General features: G+C 40.7%; 1 protein-coding gene across 1 annotated transcript; it reads right to left on the reverse strand.

Annotated features, from left to right (window-relative positions):
- Positions 1-17,972: 17,972 nt before the first annotated feature.
- On the reverse strand, positions 17,973-23,982 carry RSL24D1 (ribosomal L24 domain containing 1). Its single transcript, XM_018069767.2, is given in 7 exon segments — positions 17,973-18,391; positions 19,076-19,161; positions 19,628-19,691; positions 20,433-20,505; positions 22,127-22,240; positions 23,901-23,918; positions 23,920-23,982. Coding segments are annotated over 7 exon segments (492 nt in total). The 3' UTR covers positions 17,973-18,317.
- Positions 23,983-26,839: the final 2,857 nt, after the last annotated feature.

A 26,839-nucleotide genomic window follows, 5' to 3' on the forward strand; every position in this document is an offset into this window, starting at 1 on the left:
CAAGGTGCAATAACAGAATGTTTGCCAGCCAGCGTGGGGGATAACATGGGAAACACTAGAAGCATAGAGTAGAGATGGTGGAATTAAGTTTAATGCATTTTTTCACTCCTTCTGGAGTGTCTGTGCAGGACTAGAGTTCAAATCCTCGGGGGTTATCCAGGAATTCAATTGTGAAGTGAGATGTAAGTGCCTCAGGAGGCACTCAGGAGATTATACCTGCCTGACTTTTTCCTGTCACAAACAAGTGCAGACCAAGAGACTGTCTCTGGGCATCAAGGCCAATCTTTTCTTTCTTTCTTACTACTGACATTTAGCCCCTTGCTAAAATGAGATTTGCAAATCAGTAAAGGAATTCTACTGTACAGTACCTTAACTTTAACCAAGGGAAAAGCAAAACAAAATCAGGTGATGAAGTATATATTTTCTTTAGCAGAGTTGCATCACTGCACAAAAGATGCAAACATCTTCCTGGATATATTACAATATAAGTTCTGCTATCAAACTCACTTTAAAACTGTGTTTTATCTATACATGAAAATAAGACTGTGTGTGAAAACTCCCACAGAACTGCAGCTTCCATCACTTTCAAACCCCTCTCCACAGAAATCCTCATTCCTCTCCTTTTGTATTCTTCTGGTCATGCTTTTAATTTTACTCTTGCCTTCAACAAGATTATCAGCATCTTTTTCTAAGGCAAGATAAATGAGCATGATTGCTCTGTCCTCAAAAAGGTCCACCAGCAATCACACTATCTTTTTAATCAAAATCACCAGTCAACCAATGTGTTTTTCTAATGAAGTTGCACTTTTCTTAGATAAACCTCTTTCTATTATTTTTATCATGGTCTTCCCTGTAGCTGATTTTGGCTGATATGACTGTAATTGACAACCTGACACAAGGCAGTACCTTTTCTGAATATTAATGATACAGTCTACTCCCTAGTCCTTAAACATCTAATGTTAAAAGCTAGAAATATTATTTTTCCCCTCTCAGAAAAATGTTGTTGAGATTTGTAGACCTGATTTGCAGCTGCAGTGATATTAAAACTAACAGAGCTTTGCTAAGCCTCACCTTTAGGTAGGCAAATCACATACCAATATAGTTATGAGAGGATAACACTGCAGAGTTTTGGCCAGCAGGTTCAAGCTCCCAAAGATTACTCACTCATATTTTCCATATTTACCATCAGGTTACATCAATATTCTCTCTCAAGACACGGGAGAAATTGCTTTTTTCTCTAGCTACTTGCCTCCTTGGCAGGTGAGATCACTCCTTACAATTCCCAGGGTCAATGGAAGATTTCACAGAGCGTATGAAACCAGGCACCACTAAAGACAAAATATTATACGGGTGGTATTTCTTTATTACCTATTCCCAGCTCCCAATTATCAGAGGACTGGTTATTTCTCCTCATGCCCTGGCTGCAATGTACTTTCAGCCTTGTATTGTAAACAACCAGCCAGAGCTTTTTTTAGCTGTGTAATTAGAAGTCATTTTTTCTCTGTTTAGTTTCTCCTTCTGTACCATAGCTCCCAGTCATCACCAGAAGGCAACTGTTACTCTTATTATTGGCCCTGCTGTCTAGGTACCTACTTACCCTTATTATCCACTCTTATTTTTCCAAATAAGGACCTTAATGAGGACAAGAATACTCATTATTCCTACAACTGTGTATTAAATATGTCAACTTTAAAAGTCAAATTTTAAGCAGTGAGAGAGCATATGTTCAGGGATTTTTTTTAAATACTTCCTTTGTTATTCTGTCAAATGGTTCAATAGTAATGAACTAGATCAGCAGTCACTAGAATGCTGATGTTTTATAACCTCTGACTTACTTATTGTAGAAGATGTATTTCCTTGGATTATCTCCAAAATTTGTTTGTTCAACAAATTAAAAGAGGTTGTTTGCAAAAAAAAAATAGAATCCTGGCTTAGTGCTAGAATGTGTTCACATCTTAAGCTTTTCTCTGGAAGGTTATTATTCCCTTTGATGAAATATCATTAAAATTATATAAAAATGGTATTTTTATTCTCCTATAAGCTTCTCTTAACTGTAAAGGTTTCTTTTGTTACTATCATGAGGATGTAGAAGATCCCAAACAAACAAACAAACAAACAAAAAAACCCACCTCATTACTTCCAGTGTTCATGACTTCCATCCAAGTATTCCTTGCTGTGTCAGCTGGAAGAAATGCATCACTTCCCTCCATCCACCAGCACCATCCATCAATACCCTCTCTGCCACACTTGCCTTGTTTGTCTGTCCCTTTGGTAAACTTTGCACTTCAGCATTTTAACTTCTGAAGGAGGCTCTGAAGAGCTTGGTACTGAGCCAGCCTAGGAGGCACCAGGGCAGGAGGGAAGGGAACCTTCACAGAGGCATCTGATGTCCCAGGGAAAAACCACTTCATTTATGTGGATGATCTGCTTTTGTAGGAACTCAGTACCAGCTGTGATTCAACAATGTGCCAACACTGTGATTCTGTGTGTATTCCTAAAGCTTGGGATACAAAGCTCGAGCCTACAGAGCAAGAATTAGTGAGGCTCCTGGGGAACATATTCCCAACCACAGGTCATAGTGATACATGAAAGCACATCATTAATATGTTCGTAGTTTGGAAGAGTATGCTGAGCTGGAGATATCTAGGGAGGGGATTGAAAAATTTTCTTCGATTTTTGAATCAGATATTCCTGGTAAAAAAAAAGTATTCACCATATACTGACCTTTTATATAACAGTAATACATTCAAATAGCCAAGTTACATTTGTTACAGGTTTTAGACAGTAAATACCAGCAAGCACCTTTTTATGCTTCTCACACAGCCCTCCCTCAAAATTGGCCTGGAGACCTGAGGTCATAATTGAATTTATTGTCCACCAGAGCCCACACTGAGAAGGTTATAATTAATTATGAAGACACAAATGTCTAAACCCTGCCATCATCTTGCACAGCCTCTGTACAAGAGAGTGAAATCTTCTGAAGACAGCTCATTTAAAATGAATTCACATTAGCAACAGAGATGAAGTACAAACAAAACTGTCAATGATACCTGGCATATTATCCCGTGAAATTTAGCTCCCCACTTGCAGAATTGCAGCCTTTATTTTGGCTACGCATCACAATTCATTGGAATTACAATTTCAAGACACCCTTTAATTCTCTCCCCCACCCTCATTTAACCTCAATGTTTACACTCTGCATCACTGGCAGCTACACAAATTCTCCTCAGTTTTTTCTTCAACAACAAAGGTATGTTCTAGAGGCAAACCAGGACATGGCATGAATACTCATGAAAAGATTTATTAGCTTAAACAGGTACATTTATAGACTCATTTGTTTTTGCCAAAACAATTTGTTACCATTCATTCTAATTTCTAACCTGGACAGCTCTTTGCTGACTCAGAAACTTGCATTTACAATGCCATCCTAACAAGTCCCATGCTGAAAATCTATCTGTCCTGCATCAAAAAAAAACAACCAAAAAAAAAGCCAGGAAACAATCAGCCCCCCCAGTTTTATTGAAATTTCTCCAACAAGCTACCATTGCATCAGACAGGAGCAGTGCTTTCACTGAGAATTACTGAGAAAATTTCTGTCTCTGTAAGGTTGCAAAGATGCACTCAGCCACATACTAAACAAGTCAGCAACGATCCAGGAATTTAAAGCACATTAAGCCTGACTCTGACAACGGGGCTGTAATCAAACAAGAGGAGAGATCTGGTGACTCAGCAAATTAAATTTCCATAAGGCTTTGATTTCATTGACTCTATCTCCATCAACAGAAGAGAAAATCTCAGAAGTCATAACACGGATTAGTGCAGTCTAATGAAGCACACAACAGAGGGGAAATCAAGTCAACAACATACCTTCTATTTCCCTTATTTAACCAGTCAATCGATTAACCAGCAAGTCAGCAGCAGTCTTGGCAAAAACCTCTGGGGTTAAATGTTTTGCCTTGGGTGCACACACAAGCCCCACACTGCAGAAATCACCATGTGGGCAGCATAGAAGCCCTTTACAGGGTGCCCTGACAAATGCAGGGCATCAACCATGCTTTGGGACCAGAGCCTATCCCTACACCTGTTGGCTCAGTGTGTGAGAAACCAGGCTTCTGTCCCTCCTGTGGGAATGGCCCCGGGCAGGCAGCACCCACCAGGAATGCAGAGAGCACCTGCAGCTATCCCACAGTCTAGGCAACAAAGAAAGTTAATTTACAGCTTCGTTCAGCACCAGAGGTGGCAGAAAGGCAGAACTGAGATGAGAAGGAAACAAAAACTCAGGCTTTCTTGCTATTTTTAAATTTTTTTCAGGTAAAAGTGCAAGTTATTTAGCAAAAGAAATGCCTGATTTAAAACACTCCGATTAAGGGACCCACTGCTGAAATTAAGAACACTACCTAGGACAGCTTAGGACTTGTGAAAGGCTCCAGCCCATAAATCCAATCTCTTGCTGTAATGTCAGGCCCAACTGAGTCATGGTCATGCTTCAAAAGGCAGAATCAGAACAATCCCTTTTCCCCAACCCTCCATGTATGGTGGTGGGGATGTGTCACCTTCCTGCCATGAACAGCCCCTGCTCTTGTCCCAGTTTTTGGGTCTTGGCAATGGGCAGCATTAGCAGCATTCTCAGACAACTCAGACACAGCATGACTGCTTGCAGGCAGCCCTGTTGCCTAGAGATGGCATTCCCTCCTCCTTATATCCTGAATAAATTCATTCTATGCCCAGTCTGCCCACACTAATTCTAAGGGAACAATAGGTCCACCTCCAGACTGGCTCTCAATTATGCAATCACAACCCCTGCAAGGCTCTTCTCTTTGATGCTACCATAGAAGTTTTTAATCCCTTTTTCTTTCCAAGTACAGGCACAGAAAGAAAATAAAGCAGAACAAGTTCCTGTTAAAGCTTGGGAGATTTTTGTCCTGGCCAAATAGCTGCTGGGTCTCTTCCCTCCTGCCTTCTTTGATAAAATGGAGATCCACATGTGGAGACTGGCCAAGTGAGCAACCCAGCAACCTGTTGATGCAAAACAGTCTGAATATTGTGTGCAGGGCTTATGTACACCTAATCTCCTTGTTTTCAGCTCCAAAATGGCCTATTCTGAATACCAATCAATGGAAAATAGAAGAAGGAATTATTCATATGGGTATTCTCATTTATCGAACCAAGAAGCCATAGGTCCAGCATGCATAGGGTTGGAAGGCAGACTACAGGGAGCTTTCAGCTTCTTCCAACTACAAAACCTCTGATTAAATTAACTCTGTGCCCACTTTTCTCACACAGCCACACACCCATCAATCACAGCTTCCCCCCCAGGAAGTCCACTTCCCTCAGCTTATCTCCAAAGAGCACAACACTGGCCACTCGTGGTAAGACTGCACGCTGTCAGCAGGCTGTTTGAGAGACACAGCCACTGCCCGAGCAATAATCACTCACTGCTCAGTCCCCCACCACTCCCATCCTGTCTGCATAATTAAAAATCTGTTACCTTCTCTGACTTGGCTGGCAAGGGGCAACTTTCTCAGGACAGTGCTGAGCAGACATAGGGCTTTAACAGATGGCAAGACAATGACATAGTTCAAAATCTAAATGTGATGCCACAAGATCAGAGTGATGCAGATTTGGCAACAAACTAACTGAAAGACATAACAATTGTGGAATCAATAAGACATAGATGAAAAAATAAATTAAATTCATCTCTCATACAGTAGGGAATGGGTGTAGTTTGTTGACAAAAATAACAGGCTTGCTTCTCCAGTTTGTTGCATTTCCTGTAGAATTTCTTTTCATGTTTCCCATTTTCCTACTAATGATTCTGCAAAGCAATATTAATCAGTAAAATAGCTCTTTATACCAAATACCAGGCACTGCGGTTTGAAAGATGTAGTACATAGATTTCATTCAAATAGTCATGCTGCACATACCATCAGCTGTTTCTTACAGAGGTAATGTACCACAGCTGAAAAAGAGGACTGAAACTGTCTTAAACATGCTTTGATTTTGCACCTTGCTGCTCTGCTAAAAGTGAAAGTATGCATAAAAAGATTAATTAATTGGATCATCTGTTTTCATCTATCACTATCAATACTCAGAGAAGACATGCTGAAACAGTGGAAAACAGTGTCAAGAATTTCTTCTCTTATTTCTGAGTTTTTTAACCCAAAAGAGTTTAAAATATGAGCATATCACAAACACTGTGCTTCCTCTATATCAACCTACATGAAATTATGTGTTTGGTTCTTGAACTTTTTGATAACCAACCAGTGTACCACATGATGGATGAGTACCTAAACACAACATGAAAGATTCTCATAAAAAACACTAAAACTGCATTACATATTTCAGCACTTAAATCATGTATCAGGCCTCCTCTCTGTCTGGAATCAGAGCCAAAGTGCACCACAGCAATTATTTCACATCCAGCTCTGGGGGCGTAGTGTTTGCTGCTGCTGTCTGTCACCATCTGAGTGTGCCACTAAATCACCCAGATCATGCAACAACAGTAAGAAAGTTATCATGTAGGATTTATTACCTGTGCCCCCATAAAACCTTCTGGGCTATATGTGAGGTGGCTGAGAAAGATGGTAAATGTAGAGATACAGACAACTAGAGCACTGTGTCCTTGCCCCGGGGAAAGCCACATCATGCCATTTTAGGTCATTTTAGTTTATTCAGGAAGTTAATCTGCTTCCTTGGAACAAAAAATTCAGGTCAAGGATCGTGGACTTGACTTTCACTGGAACACATTGCATATGGAGCAATATTGATCATATGTTACTCTTTCCCAAGATGTGTTTAACAACACAGCACCTGTGGACTAGGGAAGGATCAGATCACCACGTAAGGAAACGGAGGGCAAGTATTGAGGGACCTGCAGAAGCTGTGAATGACAGTGGTGTTGGCTGGAGAAAACAGCTGCAGGGCAGCAGAAAGCACAGGAGAAACTGCTTATTTAATGAAAGCTGTTGCTCTGGCTGTTACACAGCTTGCACAAAAGCTGCTGTGGACAAAGTCTCCCTTGACTGAGGCCATCATCAGGTCCTTTTTGCTTCTTTCAGCCCAAGGCACAACACATTCAAGACAGACACGATGGTATCCTTGTGAAACATTTAGCTTTAATTTAAGACAGAAACATAGCAGCAACAAGGAACTGCCATTGCACAGAAACCCTGCAACTCTAGTGCTCAAAGTATCAAACAGCTCTTCCTCCCCTCCCCGTGGCTCAGCCTCCACCCAGGCCCACTGGCTCTGTCCAAGATGACGGCTGATCTTTTGGATCTTGAATCTTTCTGAAAACTGATGATGCCCCTAAAGTGCTGGGACTAACCAGGTCCCTCTGGCTCTCACTTTCAGGCCATGCACTCCAAAGGATTTGGGCAAATTACATTGTCTCTGCCCTGATCTCCCTGCCCACGTGTTCTGTGCTCCCAGGGCGCTTGGACACCCAGATTCCCTCCATTCCCTCACCAGGAAAGACATCCTTCCCCAAAAGATCCTTCTAAAGTCCTGTAAACTCAGTTAAACTGTAGGAGAACAAGTAATTGAAATAGATTACGCACAGCTTTCAAAAATCAATCTCTAATTACTAATTGGTAACATCAAAAAGCTCAAAGACTGGGGTAGATAAAATAACCTCACCAAAGAGCCATAAAGAAGAGATTACAAAAGATAAGAGGGTTAAAAAGAATTACTTAGGTCTGTTTTGACATAACTTCTTCCACTCCCCCACCACAAAAAATCTAGGACTGTTGATCATATAACTTTCTCAATTTTATCAGGTATTGACTTTTACTGTTTAGAGCTCATCATCCCTACATCCACCCACACTATCCACAGAACTAGCATTTGTTCTGCAAACTCTAAATCCCTGGAACAAAAGTTTGCCACTATTGGCATTATTCCCAATGTATCAAAGGTGTTTCACATCCTCTCCCCAGCAGAAGCTTTAGAATATTACAGAGGAAAAACCAGAGAAAAAATACACGTGCATGTGACGAAAAAAGGTAACAGAGTTCTTTGTTAAGTCTCAAATTCAACAGTGCATCTACATATGCGCCTAACCAGTTATTTCAAGTCTTTGATGAATTGAGATCCTACACACACATATTTCTTCCCTTTTCCTTTCAGAAACATGATTTTTCTGAAGTTGCATAAGCATCTTTCAATAAGTATTCAGCAGAAGAGATTCAGATTACAAAACAAGCTGAAATGGCATCAGTAATTCAAACTTTTGATAATGTTTACCTCTATTTAATTTTCAAAGTACACAGAATGCCAAATCCTACTTGCTTTTCATATGCAATTACTCCTACAAGTATCCTTTGGGACTACTTCTGAAAGTGAAATGAGCCCGATTTAGTTTTTAATCCAACACCAAGAGGAAGGGAAAATATGATAGAGTGTTTTATCCCCAGCAAAGAGCCCTGGCACTAAATCCTTCTGAGTGAGTAAAGTGTCAGTGCTTATTCTGCAGCTGACCTGGCAACGGGGCAGTTTTCTGTGTGTGATTTATATTTTTGCCCAAATGACTATATAGAGACAGATGGTCACACCAAAGGAGGACAGTTCTGGATAGAAATCTCCTTCCCTGAGGAATAGTTCACAAGATCAGCCTGGGGACTGCCAAAGCAAGATCTTCTGCCAGGCAGCTGAATCACAACACACTGAACACCTTCAGGTTCTGGCTCCTGCATCAAACTCTTACCTTCTAATAAATACAACACTGAGGGAAGAGGAGCAAAAAGCCATTTCTGTGACTGGATAGCGCTTTGAATGCAAAAGACTGGAAGTTGAGACTCATTTCAAGTTTTTACCATCCAAGAAAGGAAAGCTTTTCTAACTGGATTTTCTCCATCTGTGGGAGTGTGCCCTAAGTTACTGATTATCTGGGATGCCATCAGCAAGTTTCCAAGAAAGATACCTGCTTCTTTCAGGCTGCAACAGCTCAAGTAAATACAGTTTCTAAAAAAGAGGCCTTATAAATCTGATTTCAGCCAAGGGCTATAACATCCCTCATAATTTTCCAGTGTTTTCTGGTACCAATTAACTAGATCATCTTTCTTTTGTTTTAAAGACTAAATGAGGAATTTTAAGAATTATCTATGATATACATGAAATAGTATAGCAACCCCTATATTCTTTATTTGAATAGTGATGTTGCCTTTCTCTGAATTTTCAATATGCCAAAAGCATTTTTGATCATCAACAATAAATTCAGCTTAACAACCTTCAGGGTTGCAGGCAGTAAAAGTGATTTTTGGACAGCAAGATGAAAACCAGGTGAAGAGTTGCCAGTTTTGATTTTGATTAACTCAAATTTCAGAATTAAAAATGGACTTACAATGGACTCTCCTTTTAACTGGGACTCTCACATTTTGCTTGTCTGCAGTCAGAATAAGACATCACTTCTTTCAGGGATTCATACTTGGCTCAGATACATTCTTCATATGCTTGAGGGCTAAGGAAGAAAGTTTTAAATTACATTTTAAAATACCAGATTACATTTCATGCTATAAATAATAAAATCTGCAACCTTGGAATCACAAAATATGTGTGCTATATCCTCAGTGAATAGCTTAGGAATATTTCATCTCCTTTGTCCTGTGTCTCTAGTGATAATAAATACAGAGATTTCAGTGCTAAATTTGGTTGCTTACTAGACTTATACTGCTCTGTTCAGATTTCCAAATTACATAAGCAGAGAGAGTCTCTGAAACATGGCTTAAGGGAAGAATCATACAGCTACATAGTGTTTCTAGATTTAAGAACTACTACTATTACCAATTATTTAACTTCAGTGGAAGAAGCAGAAATAAGTAAGATGTCCAACACCCTGGGCATCCACCTAAAACAACAGTCAGCTTCTTGTTTGCATGGAGGCTGCTTTATTCCCAGTCAGGTGTCTGGGGCCAGACCTACAGAGCCATTCAGCACAGAGGCTGACTTGTGCTACCCTGGTTTCTATCAGGCACACACACACACATTGGCAGCCCCATCTGACTCCAGAGCTACCAGAAAACTGTCTTGTGGCTGAACCTGGCCCAAGAGGCCTTAGTCAGTGACACAGACTTATCAAAAAACAGGAGGTGGAAAGGATGAATGAAAGGAACACTTTGTTTCAGGGCTGGAAAAGTAAGATTGAAATGACATAAAAAACGTCCTGTAGAATTCCAGCATAAAATTAAAATTGCTGCACTCATTTCAGTGCCTTACTATGCGTGGAAAAGTTGGAAGAGAGGGAGTGTACTCCTTGTGATCAGGTAGACCATTTTAGAGAGGACTCAGAAAAAGCTGAGCAACTTGAATAAAATTACCAAGGGAAGCAGAGCCAGGAACAAAATTCAGGTCTGCTGACTTGTAGCTGTCTACTCACCACTTAGCTACTGCATGTAATGTGTGGGAAGGGAAATGGCACACTGCATTTAGGATGTCAGAATGTACTTCTACAAAGGTAAATGATTCATAAAACTCCATACCAGTGAACACTTCCCTGCATCTATGATCAACTATGTTTAAACATTTAAGACAACAACACCACTCACTTCCAAGTTACAGCTCTCATGAATGAGGAACATTCAAAGTGATTTTCTTGGCTTGTTAAGAGCAGCAGATGCCCATCTGTTGAGATCTGTTTTGACAGAATTTATTTCCTTTGTGTCTTTTTTATGTGTTTATCTTTTTTATAATGCTGTGTGTCTCACTTCTCTTAAAAGCACAATCCTAACCATGATGCATTCAGGTAGTCATGGACTTGTCTCTTCACTAAAGATTTAGAAAGAGAAAACACAGTGAATGACCTGGCAAATTTTAAATCAAAATAAATGTGCAGAGTGAAAGTTATTTTCTTTCTGCAAAGCGTGCAGGAAAGAGCTAGGGGTATGGGTTGAAAAGACAGTTAGTTACAAAAGAAACAAAGAACAAAGGGGAAATGGTGTAGACATACAGGGTACATCATCCATATCTGAATACTGCAGGAATTTGTCATCATTTCATCTCACAAACCAGATAAGTAGAATAGATGAAAGAAAGAGCAACAAAGATGCTCAGAGGCCTTCCTACAGAACAGGATAACAGATTAGGACTCCTTGGTTTAGAAAAGAGGTAACTGAAGATCCATAACACTGTAAACACTGCAAAGAAGGTGCTGAGAATTATTAATTCAGCTTCTTGTAATACCAGAACTTCACAAACCCCAACAGCATCAAACCTAAATCACAAATAAGTTCTTCCTCACAACAACCAATTAAACAGTATTCTTCACCATGTTACATCAGGGAAATGAAAGTATAGAGGGGTTCAAAAATAGATTAGATACAGTCATAAGGACTGGTTCAGCAGCAGTTTCCAAAGAAATCTCTAAATTACTGACTCTTTGAGTTTAGGAAGATAAACCATTGAAAAGGGAATGTTTTGTTATGCTTCTCTGAAAGGATCTGCTATACTGGCCATCCATAGTAGTACCAAGTCAGATGGACTTTAGATATGAACCAGCACAAAAATTCCTCTATTTTCAGCCTAGAGGCTTAAAAAGCTTCTAGAATTGGACTCAACATGATTGTCATGGGAACTGAAAAACTGTAAACAGAATGAAGTAGATTTAAATGACTGCCAAAAAAGATACACAGTCTAGAAGTAGTTCAACAAAAGTGGGTATATCCTTAGAAAATAGGGAGAGTACCATTTAGATGTTTCTAATCTGACCAGGTTCATGTAGATCATTACATATGATACAATAAGAAAGTAAATTGAGCTGCATGCAGGCCATGATGATCACCAGAAAAGCTTGCAATATTGTTACCTGATGGCATTGGTTTTCTATCAAAAGAGGAAGAGGATAAATTTCTTATTAGAAGCCTACAGGCCTTTACCCTGCTAAACCTAAGAATGCTTCCTTAGATGTTTTTAAGTAGAATCTGAATTCTGAATGTCTGCTGTAGAAATCCTTCAAGACGATAGTGAAAGCAATTTTCAGAGAACCATCTCCCTCCTTTTCAAAACAGATGAATCTACAGTAGCTGTGCAAAGTGAAGAATGCTTCCTGTCACCTTTGTGTCACAGCTTTCTGACAGCACCAATGACAAAATCTGGCACACAATCTCATCCCAAGTCAACACCAGACATGGAAGTAGACACCCATGGAGAAAAAGAACAAGTTCTTTAAAGCAGCAGCACAGTGTACCCCAGATATCCTGGGAATAAGCTATATGAGGCATCCCAAGCAGTAGCAAGGCCATGCCCTAAGGAAACCTGAATTAGAGCCTGCTTTGTGCATAGAACATTCTAAATTTATTCCTAGCTCAAGGATAAATACTGTTTCTTTCTAAATATCACACATGAATTAGGATCACATTATATCTGTATTTTCTATATCAAAAGAAAGACTGTCCCCAGAGATTCCCATAAACTGGGTACAGCTAATCAAATTAACCTTGAATGACTCTCCATCTGTACCCAGCCCAATTAACCAAACAGAGAAGGCAGGAGCAGCCCAGGGGACCAGCCTGGCTGGTTCTTTCTGTCTCCCAAACCCACCAACATTTGTTAGTTTGTTAGGTGCAGAAAAAGCTGTCTGCACAGCCCAGTCTGAACACTGCTGGGTTCAGGTCTGGTCAACTTTATGGATCAGGCTAAACCTGTATGGTCTGTCCCTGAGTTATGTCAGGGAGTACAGGAAACCTGAATACACAGGGATTTGAAATGCAATCTGAACTTGCCCGGTGCTGGGAATGGCAGGCAATGGTCATATGAGAGAAAACCATTTGGTCCTTCCAGTCCTCACCCCAAGCATTTCTGCAGAGTCACTTTCTGCAGTGAGGTTGAATTAAAACATCTCCTTTGGCAAGAGCCTGCATAAACAGAGAGGCTGTAACCAATGCTCACTTCAACACGGGGGAGAATTTCTGGCAGCATTTTAATTGTCAAGTACTAAGAAATCTCTCAAATTCTCCACTCAGGAATCTCTTCAGTCAAAGTTGATTACCAAAGCAATTCTCTTAATCAGCAAGTTTAGTGCAGAGTGAAGCCTTACAGAACACGGCTCAAATGCCTGTAAACAAAATCTTTTTTTTCCAATTATGCAGAGACCTCTGCTTTGATTCCAAGTGATAGTTTGTGGATGCACAATATTGTCACCTTATAAATAACATATCTATTTCCACTCGGGAGTCTGTTTCCTGAAACAACGTCACTAATAAATTTGCACTGCTTGTAGAGCTAGAGATGATATCCCCCTTTACTCAGTATATACCTTTATTGCCATGTGTATGTGTGTAAGAAAAAATGTAGTCCAAGTACTTCTTAAAGGTGAAGCAACAGCTGTTTAAGAAACAAGAATGACTTCACCAAACTATTTATAATATGAAAAATCTTATTTGGGGGGAGGGGTGTCAGGGGGGAGACACACAAACAAACCCAAAACCAGCAAAGAATGTCTTCCAACTCAGCTACCTCCACAAATCCTTATTTCTCCCTCTGTTCTTACCCAGTCTCAAGTAATTCTGCTTGTTCAAAACACTGTGGCTATAATCAGGTCAAGTCAATTACAATAAGCAAACATCACCAAAGACTAAAACACTAAAACACCACAACTAAAACAAAACAAATCTCGGGCATTTCTCTGCATATGGTCTTTTTAAACTGAGATCTAAAAATAGACAGACAGACAACAAGCAGGCTTAAACAATTTTATCAGTGGTTGATTTATTTCGGCCTTCTGCTCTCCCTGGTCACAATTCAGTGCAACCCATAAATAAGTTAGGCTGGTGAAGGAGATTGAATTTTTGAGGCCAGAACAGTAATTGAGGAATTGAACAGCCTGGAGGTTGAAATATCTTCTCCTGAGACAGAAGCCTTTGGACCTATTAGCAGCTGTCTATTGCTTTTCCAGCCATGGACACCTATGACCACGTCAACACATAGAACTGATTTACACTCCTTTGTGTGGCACACAGACAGATCTCCTACGTGTGCTGGGCTCCACCATGCTGGGACTCTACAGAGAAAGGATATCTCAGGGATATATCTGACTAAAAAGCAGCTTCTCTCAAAACTATATGAAGGCCCAATTTCCCGTGAAGAAAATCTGCACCAGTCCAGCACGGTTTAATTATACAGAAAGCTGTGTTTTTCACTTTTTCCACACTGTGTCAGTACTCATAAAGGAAAGTCTGAAAGGGAAGACTGAGAGAAGGAATTTGCTTTTTTTTCTTAAAAACAAAACAAGCAAAAGCAAAACCCCGCCATCACCTACCTCTTCATTTTTTGCTCATTCCCTCAGAATCAAACTTTGAGAAGAAAAGATGAGACTCCACAGAAAATCAAAGAAGCAATGGATGGCAAAATCAACCCAGGTCCAAAGGCAAAGAGGCAAAAAAAAGTATCTCCAGGCATTGCTCTGTATGAAAACATGGAAAAGGGGAGGCCTGCAGAGGAGGCCTGAGCTCTCCATGAGGCGCAGAGGCTGTTTAGGGGCAGCTTTGAGGCTTTTACCTCAGGAACACAGCCTGCCTGTCAGGGGCTTGCTGGGACCTGTTCCTTCACCTCTGTGGACAGACCCACGTCTGAATCACAGGTCAAAGCACAGAGACAGACAGTGCTTCCCCTTCCTCACTAACTCAGCATCCCACAAAACCTGCAGCAAATGTTATCCCTAAGATGGAGTCACCCAGAGTGGGCCACAGACTTCCCAAGAGGGGCGGGAGTGGCTCCCCACACACCTCCCCTGAGCAGCCGGGTTTGGAACAGCCACAGTGACAATCACACACCAAAAAGAGAATGAAACTCGATGGCAGATCAAAACGGCACCCCGGGGGACTCGGGGCAGAGCTGGAAGCCCTGCCCAGGGCCCTGTGGCACAAGGAAGTGAGGCTGGAACGGAGGGAGTAGCCAAAACGTGTTAACACGAGGTTCACCTCTTCCTCAAAGCAAAGCCTGCATTTAACTTGAAATCACTAAGGGATGGATTAAAAAAGGAAAAGAGGAAATACGAGAAAAAACATCACTTTTTAAATCACTATTAAAATCCACATTTCCATCTTTTGCACAGTCTGTAAAGAAAAAACCAAACCAACTGAAAAAAATCCATACATCTGGTTTTGTTTTGTAAGAAAAGATGACAGCAGCTGAAACTAAAAAGCATTTCTTAAAAATTGGTTTTGAATATCACATTTGTTCTGATCAAGTCCATCATAGTTTGTTTTGAAGAAAGGCTCCTGATGGCACAGAGTACAAACACAAAATGGCAAGTTTGTTAGATCTGGTAAATGCCAAGGAAGATGGACTGTATAATGGAATTTAGCACTACCAGTTATTAATAAATAATTTTTCTGATTAAATATTCCCACATCATCATCATGATTTTTCTCTTAAGCCTGTACTCACAGGTACCTTCTGCTCTGCTCCTACTAGATCTCAACACAGACAGGATCAGTGATTTGGATGCATGACACTAACCCAGGATCTCTTATGAATAAGCTGCTCATAAAATACCATCTCTCCAAATTGCTGTTGGGGGAACAGATGTCAGGTCCCGCCTCTCCAAAGGACTGGGCACAACTCAGCCCCACACACAGGAGGCAGATGAGGGCTCCCCCTTTGCCCATCACCAAACTCCTCGAGCAAGCCACTGTCTGACCAAGAGTTGTTCAAGGGGAAAGGGGAGTGTGTTCCCTTCCTGACATTTGGAAGTATTTCTCCATGACCACCAGAATACTGCCCAGTTGGACATTTTCTCTCGAAGTCTTGTAAACAAAATCCAAAATTTAAAGGAATTTTCTGTCAGCTTTGGCTTAGTTGAAAATTTTCATCTTAAGCAAGCAAAGAAAATAGATCTTCACCAAAATGTCTTCGAATAACAAGAGTTTCTATTAGAAATGTGGATGGGCAGCCAGTCTCCTAAAAGAAAGAAAAATCACTCCTCTGTAGCTCAACTGGCCCTCATGAAGGTCTCTGCATGCAGTGGGTTATGCAGAGATGTGCAGGAGGGAGGATCACCAGCCCCATGTTGTTCCTCAGCAGCAGCTCTTCCCCCCTCACCATGTGATGTCTCAGCAGCCTCCTGCTCCAGCTGACGCAGAAATCACTGCGAGAGAACAGGACACCAGAGCAATGAAATTAAATTTAAAAAAAATCACAAGGGCACCTTCTGAACAGGTGCTGTAAACGTGTTACTCGTGACAGATTTTTGAACTCAACTACCTCCGACATCCTCACAAGGTACACACAGCAGGCTACAAGTCTCTGCTTCTTGGAGAAACAGCACATCTGCAGAGGGACAACTCAGAATTAACTTCCAAAGCCCCTGCTTGCAGTTGTACTGTTACACTGGCAGTAATGAGGCACAGGGATTAAGCAACTCAGACAACTGGCAGGATGTTTAGGATTTACAGCTGTAGTGTACTCCCCAAATGGCTCTTCTCAGCTCCTGCACAGTAACAGTAACTACTTCAGTTACAAACCTTCACAGGAAAGGGTTAACAACCCCACAGAGACACTCCTACAGAGCACAACAAACCAGTTAATTATTGCAGTCCATTTAAAGATAGGCGGACAGAACAACTACAGATATTATGTAATATAAATTATTTAATGTTTAACTCATATGAAGTAAAAGATTGTACACAAATACATAACATCCAGTGGGGTTCATCACCTTTCTCTGCTTTGCACAGATTTATGTTACTCTTTTTGGAGAAAATTAAAACTTGGCACTCACTGAACATCCTATATTTAAAACTCAGTAAATAAGAAAAATAATATGTAATAAGATTTTCAGATGAAGTATCACCTCAAGGGTTATGGACAATCTATACTATAGTAAAACAGGCCATGCAAAAAACCTCATTTCTTGATCTGAAATGTTAATTTGTGTAATCCCACATAAACATACTAATTAACATTCTGTGAAGATCTCCCTTCACTCTGCCCAAGCATCGTGATATACATACAGCACATACACACTGTATTTATATCATCTTAATGATTTCACCCCACTGACAGATGTTTTCTGGGCAACTTACCAGATGCTTCTCAGATGTTATTTATATTACAGTTTACAGGGGAAGTACTAATATTGTACATCTAAAATGGTTATCAGCCATCACCTTAACAGCAAATGACAGAATTTGAATTTCATGAAAATAAGGAGTTAATTTTTATTACTAGAATTCTCACTAAAATACATCATTTTCTAAACATAATACATAAACCAAGGAGAAAAACTGAATACAATGCCTGTTTATTTTTCACACACTCCCCACAGCCCCCTTACATGTGTTCAAATATGACTCTCCTCTGAACTACACAACACATGTGGGTGGTAGGTACGAGGAGGTTTTCCAGTGCTTACTGTAGCACACAGCCAAGTTTGCAGTGGAACTACAAATTACTGTTTTTCAGGATAACCAGCACTGACAAGAAAGCAAATGCTGTAAATGCCTTTGACAGTTTTCTTTGATCACACTGTTGCAGATAAACTGCTGACAGTTTAAAACAGCAACTATTCATCTCAGTGCTGTTGACACATTGAATAAATACCACCACAATATGCAAAATATTTATGATTTACCAGCATTTTTTCTATCAAAATGATCCTGAGTGTCAGGTAAAAACAGTCTAAAGTGTGATTTACTGAGCATCTCAGTCAGCCTGATTACACATTAGATTTGAATTTCCTTAGGATGATGGCAGGTCCAACTCCAGATATCACCATTAGCATTTTCCAAACCTAGGTCCTGTATCAATGTTAGCTTTGCCAGGTGTCAACTGCAATGGAATCCTGGGGAAGGACTTAAAAAGGAGAAAAAACAAACACTATATGCATTCTTAACAAACAGAAAAACCTTTTCAAGGGTGAGAGTGAAAGTAAGTCTGGACTGCACTGACTGATGAAAAATACTACATTCTGCACCACCTTGTAACCATTATCTGACTTTATCTGACTTTATCACTATGAAAGAACAACAGACAAAGCAAAAAAAGTTCAGGGTCAGCATATTTTATTCCTTGAATTGTGAGGGAAAATTTACCTGGAAAAAGTGTAACTTTCCAAGGAGCACACAGTATCTCAAACAATAACACCTCACGCTCCATTGAGCAGGAGGTTTGACAAGGTTTTCTCAAATTGCACAAATTTAAGAACTGCCCAAACCAGTATCCAACTTACTGTTTTTTATAAACCAAAAAATAATCCAAATGGTAAATGACCACTATTCATTAAAATGTCTTTTTCTTCAACTGTAAGCACAGTTCTGAATGATGTCAGGTGAGGCAGTAGGGAACTGTTAACTGCTGAACAGATATAAATAGAAAATGAAAGCACTTTAAGAGTCTTCTTCCATAGGCACCTCCTCTTGTAGTTTCTGCACCATTTTGTCCTCCAGTTGTTTTGGTTTGCCTTCAAAGAAAAAAAAATTAAATTAAAGACGTTTCTCTAAACCCAAAGAACTGATTTTATCTGAACAATATATGTGTTTATTTTTGGCGAAACAGTCTAAATACATTGCTTAAAGAGTTATTTAGGAGTAAAACCATCATGCTCAAAGGTATGTATTGCTATCCTCTATCACCAGTTAAAACTACTGAATTGTTTTAGCAGAGAAACTGATGCTGTTTATAAGCAAAATCTAAAATGCAGTCAAACATATTTTCATCTAGCATGACAAACTGATACAGTTGACAATGCCTGGCAGAACCTGGCAAAGCACTATAAAAATGCATTACTTCTAACAGATCAATGGCCTTCTCACATTAGTTTTTACATAAAGATTTAAGTCCTTCTGAATGCTGTGTTGGATGGCAAGAGTGTTAACTCTCAATAATACTAACACAAGGAAAAGAAAGGAAAATAAAAATTCAAGATTTACATTTGATTCTCTCCCTCCTAGTTAGAATTGCAGAATACTGATAAATAAAAATGTTTGACTCAGAACAAAGCTACTGCTTTCAGTTAGTGGCAAGAGCTATTCTCCATAACCAGTAAACAAATCAATGGTAAGACAAATGCACAGGATTACTCATCTGTACAATTGGGCATTTATCCTAAAACTGTGCATGGAAACCAGGTAAAGCAAGTTCTTACCTGCATGGGGAGCACGAAGAAGGTGAATATTCTGTTTGACTTCTTTGATGTCTTCTGCCTTCTGCAACTCTTTGCTCTTCTTTAATCTGGGGAAGAGGAAGATTAGATTCAATTAACTTAAAAGAGGAGATGAGATGTACACTTTCATTTTAATGCATGACATCTTTTGCTAAAGGAAGGTATAGGTTGTGGAAAACTATTATTATGAGGAAATACAGGTTAAAAGTATTTGAAACCCTATTCAAGTAAATCCTGGATACAAAACTAGGAAAAAACCAGCACTGTATCAACTCTAATCAGAAATTTGTTTAAATGTAAGACTCTGAATTATATACAAGGAAATTTAACTATTATCATTGAGTGTCCAAAAGTTGCATTTGCTTTGACAGCCAATAATGCAGAGTAGAGCCCACTCAAACTATTTTACCCCATCACTTGGATGACTGTGTATATAAAAAGCAAATAACCACTTAAAACATTTGATCATCCTGTTTGTGGAAAGGATGCCTAATACAGACATGTGAGAGCTCCCACCATACAAATACTTCTCACCTGTTCATAATAAACCTGGCTTGGCGTTTTTGCTTTATTTCCTCCACTCTCTTCATTGCATCAACTGAAATAAATCAGAAATTGTTTTAAATCTGCTTACATACCTGCAGATGAAAATACATGCTATTTTTACAGAGCAACTCTAGCAGCACTCCATAACATCTATGTACCAGAGGCAAGTCTTACACTATATAGAGAAAGTTATTCCTTCTTCGAAGAGCAGGATAAGGGAATATTCTGTGTAACAACTATGATGAACTGTATTTTACAACTTATTTATGCTTCCACTTTTCTGCCTACACATAATTCTCACAGTTAACCATCACTAGGGAAGATTCAGTTGCAACTGAGCTTCTTCACTGCTTGAAATCAGATGCAAGTTACTACTTTCTCCTTTGTGGCATTCACTCATGATACAAGCAGTTCTTCCCTTTCATAGCAATTGATTCCATGAAAGAAACTGAAGTGGAATGAGCAGGAACAAAGAAACAACTGTAGCAGTGTAAAAGGCTTACACTGGGAGCCTCTTAAAAGCTGGAGAACCGCTAAGGGGTTTTGAAGATAATAATTCAAAATAAAGGAATGCTGGTCCTCATTTTCTAACCATTTTCTGAAAAGAATAAACGTCCAGTGAAACTCCACACCTGTGCACAACTCAAACCTCCTCCACACATAAGAATTTGGTCATGATTCCAGTAATTTCAAACACAATGACAACAAAGCATGAATACTCTAAGTAGTCTCCTGAAAATACATTCATGTAGAGTAAAAAATTATTCTTTTGTTTTTTTCTAGAATGACTCACCAGTCTTGTTCCACAACTCTCTCTGGTATTTCACTGGTTCATTTCTACGTTTTTCAAACTCAAATGAATTATCCTGTATTAAGAAAAAGTAAATATAGATCATATATAGAAGCATATTTAGATCAACACATTCTTACTATAGCACTCATTACTCACATAACTTCATATTTTATGTGACTTTTGTCCCTCCTTTCAGAACCTCAGTTCCCAGACTTTAACAACCTTTAGAGATAACTACACTAGAAGGAAATCAAGTGAAGAGTTTGACCTCAAAGTGTCAGTCAGGAGCCACAGTGATTTGTCTGAAGAGAACTATTTACTGAAACGTCTCCCTCAGCTATTTTCTATTTAGCAAGATAGGGAGACAGAGAAAACCTATGTGGAGCAGGAAATACAGAATAGATTAGACAGGTGGAAGGCAAAATTGAAAACCTGCAGAGTTGAAATATTTTAATGCAGGTCAAATAAGTTCTACTCAACAGCTTGCAATTTCAAAAAAGTTAAAAAAAAAAACAACCACTATTTCATCTTAATATTGAAACAATATAAATTAATTTGAAATATGTCAATTGGTGACATTGTGGTGTTTGGAGCAGCTGCCATCCCCTAATGCCCCCACCATGAGTTGAAGACGGAAAAACAGTTTCCTAATTATTTTGTTAGGCATACTTAGCTTTAGACCAGTTTTATCTGAGGACTTTTCCCTGCCCAAAGGTTGTTTTTTGTTGAGGTAAAGCAGAGTTACCTGTCACCTTCTTAGAAACTACATTATTTCCCATCATCACAAGCCTATTTAGACACTACGCAAAGCTGGCTCATTATGCATGTCAAAATTGGAGCATATTGTCACTTATTTAGACATATATAAAGAAATTTTAAATCAAGTTCTTGTCAGAAAGGTAATTCAAGTTAGCCAAAAACAACTTGAAAGCAAGAAACACAGTTACCAAAGTTGCTAATTAATCTTGGCTTTTCAGAGTCACATTAAAAAATAAAATCACATTCTTCCCCTTGGAAGATCCACAGAAGGCAGTAAATCACTGTGCCAAAATGCTTACTAAATTGTTAATATTGTGTCAAAACCCAGATAATTAAATCACAGTAATTCTTAAATTATTTAAGGACTGTCCCACCAAATGTGACTGTTTAATATTTTTACCACCAAAGCAACTCTGTTTGGAACTGCTTTTAAGATCTCATGCTGTTTTTGAAACAGTCCTACCTATCAAATTTTCCTATACACTGTATGCTTTTAAAGACACTTCAAAAGGTAACTATTTTAGGGGCCTACACTGAGAGACTTCCTGGGGTACCTGTTGACCCAGATTATCTGACTGTGCAGAAATAAAACTATCAAATGGATAGGTACAGAGAGTAGAAGATTTGTAGATGGAAAGAAATGCCTTGGACTAGGAGTTACCAGGACCACCAACACGGACACCTGATACACTGGCCTCCACCATGAAGCTGAAATGGGAAGATCCAAGCTACAGTCAAGCTAAATGAATAGCTCAGTCTCAAAAAACTCTCACATTCTCATCCACAATCCCTCTTTTCTCCCCTTCTTCCATCCCTCCAGCTCATCTAACTAAATGGTAATGTATTAAGCCACCTAACCTAGCCTATTTGCAATGGGAAGAGGCTACATTTCTGCCATTTCATAGTGTCAATGTAAAGTGTGAACCAATTCTTACCACTGTCAATTCTTTGCCAGCTGCTTTTCGGAATGCTTTGGTCCATCTCATCTTTCTGGGATTTCGCTTCCTCTTAAAGTTTCTGTGGCATTTTGATTTGCAGAATCTAAATATCTTAGAGAAGGGAGGTGGGAAAAAAAAAATCTTAGTTAAACCATGTTATTAGTGCCCCATTGCAAGCATAGTAACAAACACTGAGCTTGCTCTAACAATACTACTCATGGGAAATTATATTCCTCTTTCAAATATCAGTATTCTTATAGCAAGTATTGCTATTAACAAAAATAATTTCAAGCACTATTATTGTTTTTTCATCATGAAGTCATTTTCACAGCTGCCAGGGATATGTACAAATACTTACAATTAAACTGATTATAAATAAAATATGCCTGAGCTGTGAGAATTATCATCTGCAAAAATAACCATAAAACCAAACCTGTCGCATGAATAAACAATTTTATGTAGCTGCCAGCACTTTTTAGATACAGCACCATTCTGACAATAAAAATCCTCACACCTCTCATACTGAATGCAACACACACACACACACACACAAAAAAAGTCTATTTTCTGGAATGCAGCTTTAAGCCTCAAAGGAGTTCTAAGCACATTAGTTAAGTCCTGGAGTGAATTCATTGAAAGCTGTTAAAGAATATGTTAAAATGTTTTAACTGGACTTTTTCTTCTTTCCCTATTTTTCCACACATTCTACAGAATGCCAGATTCTTTATTTAAGAATACTTAAAACTACATTTGTTACTTGCGAATTTTTGAAAACCCTATTTTTCTAAACCATATTCTCCTTCCCACCGAATAGTCACTTCTAAAGAAAATTAACAGAAAATAAGAAACCTCTAGTTAAGGTGATCACCTTCAAAGAACTTTTTTTTTTTTTTTACACTCTTCTACCAAGTTTTTTCACCTCAACTCAGCGAAAACAGAATGGCAGGTTTGTCTCTTTCACAGATTATCTGTTCACAGCTAACCTGCCACTGTGGTATCTTTTTTAAGCACACACCTAGTGGCCCTTTTCAGCAAACGGAACCATGTCAGTGCACACCGAGCTCCCCAGAGCCGTGACTCATGCGAGCAGTGCAGCCCGGCCGGGATGTGTTCTGACGCCCGAGCACAGGAAGGAAGCTATTTGCGCAAGCTTCACTTCACACCGGGGTCTCCAACGCCCCGCAGGAACGACGGCGAGTTTCGGCAAAGGCTGGAAAACTGTACACAACGTTTTATGTGCGGAATTGTCACCGCAGTGCAAAGCCCAGAGCGCTGTGCACGGCCTGCTGTGACAGCCTCAACTGGGGGAGTCACATCAGATCCCCGAGTTACGACTTTCAGCACTTTTAGCAGAGCACCGCGAGGAACACAGACCATCGGCCTCCCTCTCCAACTTCGGCTGCTCAGAGCTGTGCAACCTGTTCCTATCTGAACCTACACTTCCCTAAAACCAGAATATTAAAGGATGAGGATTGTATATGGCTCTGCGAGCCGTTTAATTTCTTACTAAGAACCGACAACAAATATAATTCATCCCCCACTCTTCCCGACGGCCAAAGCGCTGCATCGCTCCGGGTGGAGGCTGCCGCCCCGCCGACACTCCCGGGCGGTGTGTGCGGGCCCGGCAGCGCCTCACGAACGCGGCCCGGCCCGTGCGGGGGCTGCGGCCCAGGGAGAGGGCCCCGGGACCCGGCCGTGACCGCCCGCGCGGGGGGACGGCGAACCCGCGAGCGCCCCCGGCTGCCGGGGCAGCGGGCCCGCCCCGCCGTACCTTGCAGTCGTTGCGCAGCGAACATGACGCCGTGGCCCGGGTAGATCGGGCCCGAGCAGAAGTAGCACTTCTCGATCCGCATGGCCGCGGCTCGGCCCGGCGCCCGCCGCCGCGGAAGGGCCGCTCACGTGACCGGAGGCGGCGGGCCGGGCCCGCAGCGCCACCGCCCCCTGCCGGCCCCGCCGGGCAGCGCGGCCGCTGCGCTCCCACAGGAGTGAACGGGCCCCGCGGGAGCGGGGGGAGCCCAGGGCCTGAGGGGAAGTGATCGCTGCTGGGCCCTTGGTCAGTCACAGAATCACTGGATATTCTGAGCTGGAAGGGACCCACAAGGATCACTGAGTTCAACTCTTAGCCCTGCACGGGACAACCCCAAGAGTCACACCGTGTGCCTGAGAGCGTTGTCCAAACACTCCTTGAACTCTTCCACACTTGGTGCTGTGACCACTGCCCTGGGGAACCTGTTCCAGTGCCCAACCACCCTCTGGATGAAGAGCCTTTTTCTAATATACAACCTAAACCTCCCCTGACACAATTCAGGCCATTCCCTCGGGTCCTGTCACTGGTCACCACAACGAAGAGATCAGTGTCTGCCCCTTCTCTTCCCCTCGTGAGGAAGTTCTATCTGCAATGTACCTCAGTCCCCTCTTCTCCAGGCTGAACAGACCCATGACCTCAGACACTCCTCGTATGACCTCCCCTCACCATCCTCACTGCCCTCCTCTGGACACTCTCTAATAGCTTTATATCTTTCTTATATTGTGGAGCCCAAAACTGCCCTGATATTCCAGGTGAGGCCGCCCCAGGTCAGGGCAGAGCAGGACAATCCTCTCACTCACCTGGCTGGCGATGCTGTGCCTGATGCCCCTCCAGGACACGGCTGGCCCTCCTGGCTGCCAGGGCACTGCTGACTTACACCTAACTTGCCATTGACCAGGCCCCAAACACTGTAAGAAAGCTCCAGTGGCTGGAGCCACAACTTCTAAACCATTACGCAAACAGGTTACTGGGGGGAAATGATGAAAAGAGTATCTACAAAAGGAGTAATATGCCAAAACACACACACACACACACACACTATATTCACTCACCAGATGCAGACATCAGCCACATGGATGCTCGCTGCAATCCATTACGTCAAGAGTGTGGTCCATCCTTTGGTTTGACCAGAGGGAATACTGTGAGACACTCAGAGATACTCATGCTCATGAAAGTAGTAAAATAAAAAACAAAAACACCCATACACAGAAAGGAAGTTGGAATGAACTATTAGACAATGCTGCATCTTCAGAAGTAAGCTGACTTTCCTCTTTCCCAAATGACTCTCTACTTCCCTGAAACATACATTCATATCTTAATGATCAGCTTGTGTTCAAGCTCCTCCAGCTTTTCTTTATAAATGAAACATTTTGTTCTAAGTGTGAGAAATGAATGAAGCTGAAATGGCTCAGTATTAACACAAGAATAAACACAGGAACCCAAGGAAATGAAAGGGAGTCAGACATAGATTTTTAAATCTATTGCTTATTTCCTCTAAAATTCAGGCAAAACACCTTTGGCTCTGTTTTCATGCCTGTAAGATCCAAGTCTTCTACAGGGGAATTAATTTTTAAAGCAAAATTTCAAGTACTGTCAAAAATCAATGGCTCTGCACAACATACAGGAACCTATTATTCCTTCTGTTCCCTCTCCTAGAGTTACCTGTGAGAAGACCTAAATGCTAGGCTCTGTACCTTCCTAAATGGTTTGGAATTGGAGCAGATCTCTCTGTTCTTCAATCTAGGACACTGTCCCAGCTCAGAGTCTGAAATCTTCCTCACCACATAAGGCCTTACCACCACAATTCCTGCTTCTCCATTTAAAAGAAATTAACTACTTGAGTATTTGGTGAAAAATCCATGTGTTGAATTGCATGTGCCTTTAGAGCAGTTTTTGCTTTCTGGTTTCTAGAACAGCAAAAAAAAAAACAACAGTGCTGTATTAAGAAAGATTGAAGGAAGAAAGAAAAATTGCTTTAGCACAGAAATCACTTACCTTATCAGCACAGAACTTGTCTCCAATCTTTTTGCAAACCAGACGTCAGCCACATCCTACTGCAGGAGACACGGGCTCAAGCACATGACTGGTGACCAGCACTCAGCCCAGCCCTAAGGGACAACAGCTCCAAACTGACCCAGAGACAGTGAGGAGATGGGACTGTACAGGATGTTACTGTCATGCTGCACCCTGGAGCAGGGACTCTGGGGCTGCGACAGAGGATGGCAACCCAGATGATAAGAGGAAAGACTAAAGGCACACACAAAACGCAATTTTATGAGGGAAGCTATGAAGACACCAAGTTTACAGCTAGAGGCAAATCCAAAGAGTAAAAAAGTTTGCTTATGTCCAGGGCTGCTGTGCTTTGGCATATGCAATAGAAATCCTCCTTTTCCAGTTTGATTACTTTGAGTTTCCTGCCTCTGTGACTTTTTTTCCCCATGGGCTGTATTTATTTCACCAAAGACAGCTTTTTCCTGGCAGAGTACTGTATTGTGAAGTCTTTGGTGGCTTCTACAAATTAAACAATGTGGATTACAGACTGTCACCAACACCTTCAGCAGACAGATGGGATGTGAGAGCACAGTGATATTACTTTTCCACCTCAGCTCCTTTTTTCACATCAAGGCACTAATCTCCTCTTCAAGTACAAGCCATTCTGTTGTCAATTTGAAGTGCTTCTTCCGATCTAAAAGGCAATATAGATGGAAGGTTGCTGAAGCCAGAGTTCAGATTAGTTATAAAAAAAGAATATGTACTTTACTCCATTACTAGTTACTCACAGACAAAACTGGGTATCCAGCTGAAAAACAGCAGCTTATTTGTTTGATTTTTGACACAAGAGTACTACAGCAAGAATTGTTTCACCAAACATCTCAACCCAATACCTTAAACTCATAGCAAAG

This window comes from Manacus vitellinus, unplaced genomic scaffold (genome assembly GCF_001715985.3).
Source record: "Manacus vitellinus isolate BGI_N305 unplaced genomic scaffold, ASM171598v3 scaffold_16_pilon, whole genome shotgun sequence".
NCBI classification, from domain to species: domain Eukaryota; kingdom Metazoa; phylum Chordata; class Aves; order Passeriformes; family Pipridae; genus Manacus; species Manacus vitellinus.